The 11,915-nt window shown below is 50.8% G+C and overlaps 1 protein-coding gene across 1 annotated transcript; it reads right to left on the minus strand.

Annotated features, from left to right (window-relative positions):
- Window positions 1-8,365: 8,365 nt before the first annotated feature.
- Window positions 8,366-11,326, minus strand: MNX1 (motor neuron and pancreas homeobox 1). The gene is made up of 3 exons (XM_015852810.2): window positions 10,670-11,326; window positions 9,281-9,441; window positions 8,366-9,133 (listed from the first exon to the last, which is right to left on the minus strand). Exons 1-3 carry the CDS (start codon window positions 11,211-11,213, stop codon window positions 8,786-8,788), a joined length of 1,053 nt encoding a protein of 350 aa, XP_015708296.1. The 5' UTR covers window positions 11,214-11,326; the 3' UTR covers window positions 8,366-8,785.
- Window positions 11,327-11,915: the final 589 nt, after the last annotated feature.

The following is an 11,915-nucleotide window of genomic DNA, read 5'->3' on the forward strand; positions in this document are numbered from 1 at the left end:
TCTGCTGTTCATGTTGTCTTTATTCCAGCTGGATTCCCAGCAGGGGAGTGACCTGAAATGTGGGGGGCACTCCCAAGTTCACAGTAAGTACCTGCATCTACCTGTATGAGGGCTGCCAGTTAATTTCTATGGCAGGCCTGCCCTCGGCTGCTCAGCAGTCCCATCAGTTACGGTACTTCCTAATTGCATTTATTACCACTGATCTATTCTCTTTCTTTGGATCTGTTCCCATGGGGAAGATTTGCTCCCAGAAGGCATCCACAAGCAAGTCTTGAGTTCTTCAGCAAACGAGCCTTACAAGAATATTTGATTTGTTTTTAAATGGAAGGTGAATGTAGAATATTTTGTAACCACTTAGAATGCACATTTTTGCTCAGTTGGGTCTTAGGTGCAACAGAAGGAAAAGTATGAAATCTTTCTAAAACCCATACTAATTAGAAGCAGCATAGGCAGCATCGTGCTGTGTTTCAGTGGACTATGTGACACAGAAGGCAGGATGCTGAGGTGTGCCCACAAACAGCACCTTTACAAACAACCTTGGTAAACCTGGTCAAGTTTTGGAGGCTGGACATGGGAGAAAATCTGTGCAAGCCTCTAGAAATTGTGCCTGCTTTGGAATGCATGAGATGCGGATAAGAAGTCACTCCTTCTGGGCTGCAGCAGCCACCCAGTTAATCACCTTTCTGCAGGGATTGAGGAGGATCCAGCATTTCAACTTCTTTGTGGTTTAATAACATACAAATGCATTGCTCTAACAGGGAGGTCACAACAGCTTTGCTCTTGAAGGCAAATCTTGAGCCATCTCTCTGGAATTCAGTGCAGCCTCGCTCAGTGATCAGAACTGAGCACCACTGCCCATGGAAATACTGCCTGGTGTTTTATGGGTCTGAGCCCATTCCCTTGCTGCAGCTGGCTGAGGTGGTGCGGTGCAGGTGTTGCTGTGCAATTAGAGGAGATGGATTTAACCTCACAGTCTAAAATTACAATGTCTGGGTTTTTTTTAGTGCATACTTGCCTTATTATTTATGCCAAACATCCATTGTGTTTTGTTCTAACTCACGGCTGATTCTTGCAGCTATTGCTTTCTTTCAGAAGGAAGCAGGCTTTACCTGCCTGCAGCTTTTACGTTCATCACATTTATGCACAAACATAAATTCTGTGGGGGAAAACTGAATTTCCAAGGAAAGCAGCCAAAACTCGCTGCATCCTGAGGCTGTAAGGCACATGTGGAAAGGAAAGCTGAGATGACAATACACTTCTTTTAAACCCTGGAGGGGAAAAAAACATCCCCAACAAAGGCAGCCCTGCCAGTGTTCTTCCTCTATAATTGGGCTCAGCCCATATAACAGCAGCAAGCCCTGTGCTGGCACGCTGCTCCCTGCAGAACTGCAGGCTGAACATAAGCTGCTAGGGGAAGGTATGACAGCTTTGACACTTTCTGCTTTGTCTACCACAGGGTAAATGCTCAGTAGCACATGTACAAAATGGATCTTGCAGAGGATCATAGAATGAGTTGGAAGGGACACTTAAAGGTCGTCTGATCCAATTCCCTGCAGTGACAAGGGACACCTACAGCTCCATCAGGTGCTCAGAGCTCCATCCAACCTGACCTTGAATATCTCCAGGGATGAAGCATCCACCACCTCTCTGGGCAACCTGTGCCAGTGCTTCACTGCCCTTACTGTAAAAAAAAACACTTTTAGAGAAGCTTTCATGCAGGCACAGCCCTCTAAATAATGTTCCCTTTTTCATACTAATTAAGAGGCTGCAGAATCCTTACATGAAGCAGGAAAGGGCTTCTAATTGATGTCAATACCCCACACTGGAAAGGCGAGCAGCTGCACCAATCCTTACACGTGACAAGCTGGTGGAAAACAGTGGGATTTGCATTAGGTGCCTTTAGCTGCTAGCCGGATGCTTGGGGTTATTTTAGCTATGCAGCAGAAAGTTTCCCACTTAAAACTAGGCAGTAGTACCCCCTCACAGCTATTATCACTGCTTCCATTTTTGTTTTCTTTTAAGCTGACCGATGATGTTTTTCCCTTTCTCTGTTTTTTGTATCAATATTAACAGGGCAGTGAAGTCTGGTTTTCAGCTTTGGCCTGAGCGTGAGGCTGATAAATCATCCCCAGTCCTTTTGGCAGGGCTTTAGTTCTGCACCTGAGCGCTCCAAGTTCTCCAAGCTTCTGAACTTCCCATTTTCCATTGTCCCGTGCAGGGGGGGACGATGAGCTGATAGCAACCGTGCTCCGAAAGCGCAAACGCAAGCAGGTCTGCCCTGTTAGTAAAGGTGTGCAACTCAACACCGTGCTCCCAGCACATCTGGGATCGCTTGGTTCGCGCTGTGAACTCTGTGTGCTGGGGGCTGCAGCCTGGGAGCAGCTGCCAAATGCAAACGGCAGAGCTTTCGGCACGACGACTCCTTGAGTGTCAGCACAGAATCACAGACTATCCCAAACTCAAAGGGACCCATAAGGCTCATGGAGTCCAACTCAGCTCCACACAGCAGCACCCAAACCCAGCCCTTCTCCAGGGCTGCTCTCTCCAACCTTTCATCCCCCAGTCTGAACATACATCCGCACTAATATCCAATACATTAGTTGCCCTTTCCCAGGTCCAGAATCTGACACTTGCTCTGGTTCAGTTTGATAGGACAATTAGATCCATAGGTCACTTTTCTAGAAGGCTTGGGCTCTTTGGATGGAACAGATTGCAGGAAGTCATAGGTAGAGATGGGACATTCACCATCCAACACTTATAGTGACTTCACCCCCTGGAGGAGCTCCCTTCACCCTCTGGTGATGCTCATGGATCCCTATTGGCACCAACATATCTTCAAACTCATGGGCTAGGACATAACGCTTGGTTGACTCGTGAAAACCAGTGTGTGGATGGGAGGCTTTAAAGTGAAAACATTTAGAAATGGCAAAGAAACATGAGGTAACTGGAAGGAAAGGTGCACGGCAACACTACAAATAGAGACCCTTTATGAATGGTTCTATTAAAGCCTGCTGTCAGTAGCAGTGAAATGAATGTTTCGTTTCCAAATGTGAAAGGTTTCTGAGCATGGCACAGTTTTCCACTAAGAATCAGCTGAAGCTGGGAAGGGAGGAGTGCATGGCTTTGCTACAAAGACAGGAGATCCAGATGAGTGTACTCAGCTTCACCTTGGGAAAAGAAAATCATCCTGCTTTCATGTTCTAAGCTTCCACCTTATGCACAAAATCATCTCCTCAGCCAAAGCCTTACATTCTGGATAGATGTTTTTTCCTTAATCTCTATTTCAGCTTGCTCTAAAAGCATCAACGAGATGATTCTTACTTTCCAGATTTCCCCACCTAAATGGTTAGATCAGATGGAGGCAGCAGCCCGCTGCTACAGCACTGAGTGGGTTTGGCTTTCTTGTCTGTGGTCTGAAGGCAATATGGGAATGTCGCAACCCCATTGATGCTTCTGGCACTGCCCTTCTCTGGGTCTGGGAGCTCAGAGCACCCCTTGAGCTGCTGAAGGAGAAACAGACCTTTCTTCTTAGTCAGGTTTTGACACCCCCATGGATGCTGAGCGATGCTTCTCCTAAAATGGCTCCTGCAGGGAGGAGCTGGGGCTGCCCAAGGCTGATGCAGAGCTATCTGAACCACACTGAGCTTTCTCCAGTGTTATTCCTTCACTGATAAAATGGATGCTCAAATATCAGATCTGGGTGTAGTAAAGAGGAAGTTCTGGAAGAGACAAGGAGTGGCTCTTCCACTTTCAGGCATTTTGCCATTTCCCCAACTAATAAAAGAGCTTCCCACCTTAAATCAACCAGCACCACAGGAGCCTGTACAGTAACTGAGGCATCATCTCCAGACAGATGGTCAGTGGAAGAACTGAGCTACCTGGATGGTTGGGACACACAGTCTGAATCCACTGAACAGCACTTGAGTATGAGCTGAAGGTTAAAACATGGATAAAGCGTACAAGTTTTGTAACAACAGACCTTGTTATCCCATATAGCTGTTACTCCAGCTCCTCAATAGTGATTAACAGTGGCTGTGATCCTTTCAGCAGAGGTCACCAAGGCAAATGAAAAGGCACAAAAAGCTGGAAAGAGCAGCTGGGTGATGAAGTGGAGGGCAGGGAGAGGTGATGCTGCTGGCACGCGCTGTCCCAGCAGAGTGCCCACAGGGCAGAGCTTGGTGCTGGGATGCTCAGGGCAGGACTGCAAGGGCAGCAGCTTTCTGCCTGGCATTGCCCCCATCTGCTTCTCCTCATAACCAAGAGTAAGTGAAAGTGGGAGCTTGGACATCTTCTGGTCTCAGTCAGGTATTCCAGGGAAGATGGGGACTAAAAGGTGGAAAGAAGCAGGAAAATCCCTGAAGAAGAGCAGGAGATGGGAGCTGGGGAGGGTGGAAGGCAGCTCAGACAGCGGAAACCACTGACTTGTGCTGCTGGATTGCTGTCTTAATTACCCCTGGCAAAAGCACAGTGATTAACATCACTGACTGCAGACAACCTTTATGTAATTAGTCATTAACATTTCTAAAATTGCACCCACCTGCTGCAGCAATACATGCTTTAGAGATTCATCATGTCGAAGCCTGGAATGAGCCATCAGCTGTCTGTGTAGGGCACTGCACGTTGCCAGCTGCTGTTACGCTGCAGAAATCAGCAAGGGGAGCCTTCCACTCACCTTCCCATAAAGGCACCCGGGGACACAGGGCTCCCAGCTGGGCTCAGCCCTGCACCCCATCCCCAGGCTGCAATCTGTACCGCCTGCTTTGGTTTGTGCTTCTGGAAGATGCAACCACAGCCCCCTACAGGGACAGGAATTCTCCATCCCTATGGTTTGGGCAGGGGGAGGCAGAACAAGGGGTGCTGCTGCAACCACGAGCCCCAGCTGCCAGCAGTTACAATCGGCCAAGAATATCAGCAGAGGTCCTGTGAATAATAACTCCAAATGATGGGTTAATTAGGGGAAACTGTGATGTGTTTGCTAATATCCTGCAGGCAGTAAAATGGAGTTCAGCTTCCAGCTACACATTGAGGAGCTCTGTGGGGCTTTACAAAAGCAAGAGCTCGTTGTTCTCTTCATCTGCTGATGTTGGAGAGCATCAGTTAGTCAGCAGTTAGAGATGACTCAGAGAAACCTGTGTCTTTACCAAAAGGAAGCTGGCAGCCAAGGTTTGATCATCTTTCTTTGTGATCAGACAAGGATTGCTCTGATCTCCTGAATACCGTGAGCAATTCCATCCTATAAAGGCACTTCCGTTGCTTCACCACCATCCCCACGGCTCAGTGAGTTGAAGCTGTTCAGTTCCCAGAGCATATCCTTCATGGCAAGAAAAAAAGTAAATCAGAAGTTGGACTACTTGATCTCCAGAGGAATCTTCCAACCCCTTCAATTCTGTGATTCTATGAAAGCAGAAAGTCATAGAAAAGGCTAAAATGTCTAATCTCATCCAGGATAACTCCAGTACCCCTTAGCTGGAATGGTAACCACATGAACACCAGTTAAAAATACAAACAAAACACCAACCTGCTGTACCGCGGTCACCAAGCAGCTCCCAGAATCAATACTCAGCTGCCATTGAACTATGGGCAGACCTGAATTCTGGGAGCAGAATGGAATTTGCTCATCCCACACAATGCCAAAGAAAGACCACGTTTCCCTGCCAGCTTCTTACTCCATCGTTCATTCCGTATGTCCATTCATGGGATTCAAAAGGGGCACTGAGATCCCTTCCAGCCCCAACCATTGTATGATTCCATGAGCCATGGGTGCCACCAGCAGGGAAAAGGCACTGCAGGTGGTTGTGTTGGATGGGATCTTCCTGAGCACTGCATGAAAACTGTATTTAATCCATTTAACTTTGGATGAGTGGAGGAGTCTGGGCTTCAGAAATAATCAATAGTCCTTCTGCTGGTGAGGAATTCCATCCCCAGAAGTTTCATGGGGGATTATATATTTATGGTTTCCCATTTGAAAGACTTTTAGCAGGTTTACCTCGACCATATGGCTCCTATTTGGGTTCTTTTGTTTTAGCACTTAATGCTTATGAAATTGCCAGTTAATGACATCCATGCCTAAAGCACGGTGCTTTTTTTTTTTAAAGGAAAACCTCTTCTCCAGGTCCTTGTTCATACCTCACCACTCCTGGAGTAGGGCGGGGAGGCTTTAAGAGCCCTGCTACCTCCTGAGGATGGGTGGGGAAACAAATAGCGTCATTAAATCACAACTGAGGGGATAAGATCACTATTGAGCACTAGGTTAGAGCTATGCTGGGCTATGTGTGGGGATACTCAGTTGGGCAGCGTAGGATAATGGGGTCCCCCCTCATCCATCTCCACATTTCTTTTATCACTCTGTTCGTGAGCCTCGGCCCTTCAAAATGGAAAATCCCAATTAAAGGGATTTTCTCCCCATTGGAATCACCACCTTTGCATCCCACCGTGAGAGGGGCCGCCGGGTGACTGCAGTATGTTTAATTCCTCTGTGCCCCCTTCTCGTTCTCTTCTCCCCCTTCCCCTCCTCTCGGTTTTGGAAACACCTGGTAAGCTGTAAAATGATTTACGAAGTGAAAGTGTTAAATGAGGCCACCAGCTGTAAGACTGACAGAGCTTTATGAGTTTTATTAGGTGCCCTATTATGGAAAATAAACTTTAATCCGTCCATAAAAACAGAATCTGAAAAACATATTTGCCCTTGTAGTCTGGAACACTGAAGGTATTCTTGTAGGGGCCGGGCTTTAAAAAGATTAATTTTATTGAGACAGACACAATACACCGGCAGCGCTTTGATAACGGAGCCCGGCAGCGGCTGCCCGCACCCTGCGCGGCTTTTCCATGGGCACACAGCTCTGCGGTGTGGTTAATTAGCGAGGGGTTAATTGGGTATTAATGGGTGAAGTGTGGTTCTTTTTGAGGGTGCGATCTCAGGTCGCCATTGATAGATATATATTTAAAATGTAACTTCTTACACTTCTTTTCTCCTTATTATGACTATTACCGTTATTCAGAATAACGAGGCAAGTTGTCCGATTCCGGGTATTTCGGGGGAGGTGCAGATGGATCTCAGCCATAGAGGCAGATTTGGGCTCCGGGGCAGAGAAGCCGCCGTGCTGCGCCGAAGTTGCGCACTGAAAATCGCACATTTGAGACTGAAAATCGCAAATCCATCTTTCCTTTCCTTTCCTTTCCTTTCCTTTCCTTTCCTTTCCTTTCCTTTCCTTTCCTTTCCTTTCCTTTCCTTTCCTTTTCCTCTCTTCTTTCTTTTCTCGCTTTACGTTTCCCAAACCCCGCGGCCTGCAGACGAAAGGAAATCGTTGTATCAATTGAAATCAGAGCCCGTAACGCGATTGTTTCCCTGCAAGGGGAGCAGGCATCGATCAGCCTAAATCAAGTTTTCCCTCGATCAGGTTTTTTGACACCTAGGATCTGCCCAGATTTATGCTCTACCCCGGGAACGGCTTTGAATTACAGCGTATTCCTGCGGAGTGTCGGGCAGCGAAGTCATAAATAACAGCAGTGCCGCTAAATCCCATCACGGGGAGCGACGCTCGAAGCGATCCGGGATCGGGATGGGGAAAACTGGGCTGCACTCCGCGGAACGGGGGAAGTGAAGGTTAAGGAGGGACTGTGAAAAAGATGCTTTAAAAAGAACGACAATAATTAAATCAAAATTCGAATAACAATAGTAACAATAAGAAACAAAAAAAAGAATTAAAGCATATATGATTTTTTAAATGCACGAAATCAAAACATAACACGGATCTACGTATAAAACGTACGAGGGGGAAGCAGGATGCGTTCCACAGAATCACAGAATGACCCGGGTTGGAAGGGACCTCAAGGATCATGTAGTTCCAACCCCCTGCCTGGCAGGGCCACCAAACATACACCTTTACTAGATCAGGTTGCCCAGGGCCCCGTCCAACCTGGTCTTGAACACCTCCAAGGACGGGGCATCCACAACCTCCTTGGGCAGCCTGGAGTTCCGAAGGTCTTTAGCCCCCTTGTCCCCCATACAAGCAGTTGCACCCGAGCTGAGCGGCCGCGGCTCCGCCGCTCGTTGGCGAGGTTGAGCCCCGGGGAGCAGGCGGGGCTGAGGCAGTGATTGTATTTAAATACCCTCTAATTGAGCAGGGGAAGCGACGCCGTGACAAGGACCGATTGATCCGCAGATTTATTGGAGGCAGAAATCCCGGAGCGGCCGCGCTTGGCCCGTCGGAGGGGCTCTTTTCAGCCCCGGGAACCCCTCGTCCCTTTGTACGATCCCCTCTCGCCTTCTCAAAAGGCGAATTAACGCCGCTTTGGATCCGCAGATCCACAAGTGGGGGGAATCGCACGTCAGACAGCCCCAGTCCCAACGAGACGAACTCATCCCCACAGTACAAAACGCTCTTTATTTATATTCGTCCCCCCCCACCTCACAGCAGGAGGGGCTGGGTAATAATTTAGCATGCATAAGTAGAGGAATTCATTATTATTATTATTTTCTTTATAAATACGATATACAAAAATAAAGACAGTATCGAGATTTGCAGCAGTTTTAACGTTCATGACATAAACACTTTTCCCGATATATGGTAAGAAGGAAACGGTTCCGATGGGGCAGGGCGGGGGGGCTCAAGTCGTGGCCGCTTCTCAGTCAATAATAACACTGTGTGAATCCTCCCTCGCATTCGGCAGACGGGAGATCCCCTTCCGCGTCCCCCTCGGAGCAGGGAGGGATGGGAGCACGGGATGAGGAGGGGGGCCAGGAGGCTCCGTTGCAAGGGGCGGCCCCGACGGGGAGGCTGCGGGTTCACTGCGGTTGTGCAGGGGGTGGCGGGGGTGCTCCGGGCCGCCCCCCGGGCTGCGAGTCCTCCTCGTCCGCCTCGGAGCAGTCGGAGGAATGGTAGGGGCAGCACTGCCCGGCCTCGGCCTCCTCTTCATCCTCTTCTTCCTCCTCGTCCTCGGGCTCGCTGTCGGGCAGCTCCCGCAGCCGCCTCCCTCCGCCTTTCTCCGGGCCGGGCAGCAAAAGCTCCTCGGCCGCTTTGTCCTCTCCTCCTCCTCCTCCTCCCTTCTGCTTCTCAGCCTCCTGTGCCGCCTGCTCCTTGGCCTTTTTGCTCCGCTTCCATTTCATGCGGCGGTTCTGGAACCAGATCTTCACCTAGAAACGGGAGACAACCTCCTTATCCACACGCCCTCGGCCTACCCCCCCCCCCCCCCCGCTCCCCCCCCCCGTGCCTTCCCAATCTCCCCTTTTTTATTTTCCTTTTTAAATTTATCCCAATTTTTTCCTTATTTCCCTCCCCACCTGCGTCTCGGTGAGCATCAGCGAAGTGGCCACCTCGAATCGCTTGGGCCGGGAGAGGTACTTGTTGAGCTTGAACTGGTTCTCCAGCTCCAGCAGCTGCTGGCTGGTGAAGGCGGTGCGCGGCCGCCGGCACTTCCCCAAGAGGTTGGACTGAGCCTGAGCTGGTGGGGGGAGAGAAGAAGGGGAAAAGCGGCCATCAGCTCCGGTCGGACCCGACGGCCACCACGGGTGGGACGGGGGCGCAGAGGAGAGATAAGCGAGAGGGGAACAGAGGAGCGGTGGTGGTGGTGGTGGGGATCCCCTGTAGGGCCGGAAAGGGGTGGGGAACAATAAATAAAATCAATAGAAATAAGAAAAATTCCTTCGTTCTCCCCAGGGCCGCACAACGAAGCGCTGCCGGGGATCGCGGCGAAGCGGCATCTCCCGGGAGCGGCGATTTGTTGCGTTTAACGCGTTAAGCAAAGCCCGGCGGCGGCAATTAGAGGGATGCGTTAATTAATCCTAACCCCAATGGACGGGATGCTCTGGTTTAACCCTAACCCAGAGCCAAGGGATGAGGCAGCGGCCGCATTCGGGAGCGCACCGTTAAGGGCCGAGAGACTGGAAACGCCTCGGAACGAGGGATAAACAAATTCTCTGTATTACAGATATGTGCCAACGTTCCCGTTTTAGAAACGATCCAAATGGAGGATTTCATTAACATAAACTAAACGGCAGGAAGGTACAGCGCGGTTCTCACCGCAGTTCGGCACTTTCGATCCTTCGCTTTAGCAAACAGGGATGGCAGCGGAGGCCCGGAGGTATTTTCGCACCGCGGTGAGATTCTGCCATCCCTATTCCTCCCCCTTTCCGCCCCTATTTGAGGGCAGCGCTGGGACAGCGCTATCCTATGGTCCCCCCCCCTCCCCGTCCCTGAACGCCGCAGTCCAAACAACCCCAACCCGAGAGCAAACAATGGGGTTTTGTCTCCGCGAACGCGAGCAGAGCGTGGAAAAAAAATCCGTATCTATTAAAAATCGGGGCTGCTTTTGGCACCGCTCCGGCAGCGCTCATAGACCTGCTCTTATCCCGCGGCCCTTCGTTACCTCCAGCAAACGCGCAACACCCCGAGCTCAGAGGAAGGTGTTGTAAAGCCGGTTAAAGAAACAAATAAAGCGTAAATAAGCACAAGAATGATGCTGGGGGGGAGATGCCCTCTCAGCACATTGGAGAAGGGATTGATCCTATGGAGGGAATAGTGCGGGACTGAGGGAGGATATCCCCGTTATCATAATAATTGATTGAAAGTAATAAGAATAACACAGCCGGCCAGCGGTCTGAAGGCGCAGCTCGGATAGGGAGGGTTTAAGGGAAGCTTCGGGAGCCGGGGAGCGAGCAGCTCATACTCACAGCCAAAGTCGGGCATTTTGGGCAGGATCATGCCGGCCGTGCTCGCCCGCAGCCACTGGTCCAGCTGGAAGGTGCCGGCGCTCAGCTTGATGGGGTCGGCGGAGGGATGCGCGGGGTGCGCTCCCTGCACTTGCGAATAGGAATAAGAGAGCGCCGGGTGCTGCCCTCCCAACGCCGGGTACCCGTACACCGGGTGCCCGTAGAGGCCCGGCCCGCCCGGTCCCGCGGGGTGCAGCCCCAAGGCGTGATGCTGCGGGTGGCCGCCACCGGGTCCCCCCCCGGCCAGGAAGGCGGCTTTGGGCAGCAGAGCGCAGTGAGCGGGCAGCAGGCGAGGAGGAGACGGGCTGTCGGTGCGCGGGCAGTCGGCGGGGAGCTCGGAAGAGGAGGAGGAGGATGAAGACGACGACGACGACGAGGATGAAGACGGAGGGCTGCCGCCGCCGGAGCCGCCGGTGACCAGGGCCAGCGGAGCGCTCTGCGCCGCCGCCTTGGGGGGATCGACAGCCAACAGCGCGTCGATACGGAAATTTTTGGATTTTTCCATGGAGGCGGCGAAAAGAACCGGGAAGAACCGGGACTCACCGCGGCCCGGGCCGCGTCTCCCGGCGGCGGGGGCGGAGTGCGGCCGGGCGGCGCTGAGCGCCCCTTCAAGGCCCGCAGGCGGATCCCATTGGGCCGCTCCGCCACCGCCTCCATTGGATGTAGCGGGAGCCGGGGGTCGCCATTGGCCGCACCGCGCACCTGTCACGGGTGGGGGCCGCCCCCACCGACCACCCCCCACCCCCACCCCCATCTTTTCCTTTTTCTACTTTTCCTTCTTTATTTTTCCCTTCCTTTTCCCTCTTTTCTTCCTCCCGTTTATCTTTTTTTTTATTTTCCCCTCCAGTTTTCACCTTTTATTTCCTTTATTTTTTCTTTCTCTTCCACTTCTTTCCTTCCATTATTTGTCCTTTTCATTTTCCTCTTCCTTTTATTTCCGTCTCATCTTTCTCCCTTTTCCCCTTTTTCTCTTTCCCCCTTGGTCTCTTTTCTTTCTCCTTCCTCCCCGTTCCATTTCCATCTCGTATTTCTCTTTACTTTCCCTCCCCACCATTTCCTTATTCTTTTTTTGTTCTTTTTCCATTTTATTTCCCCCCCTTATTTTCTCATTTTTTCCCTTATTTCCCCCTTTTTCCTTTTCTTTTTTCCTTTCCCGTTTTTCTACTTCATTTCCATTTCATCTCTTTCTTTTTCTCTCCTCTCCTCT

The sequence above is a fragment of the Coturnix japonica genome, chromosome 2 (genome assembly GCF_001577835.2).
Source record: "Coturnix japonica isolate 7356 chromosome 2, Coturnix japonica 2.1, whole genome shotgun sequence".
In the NCBI taxonomy this organism is placed as follows: Eukaryota; Metazoa; Chordata; class Aves; order Galliformes; family Phasianidae; genus Coturnix; species Coturnix japonica.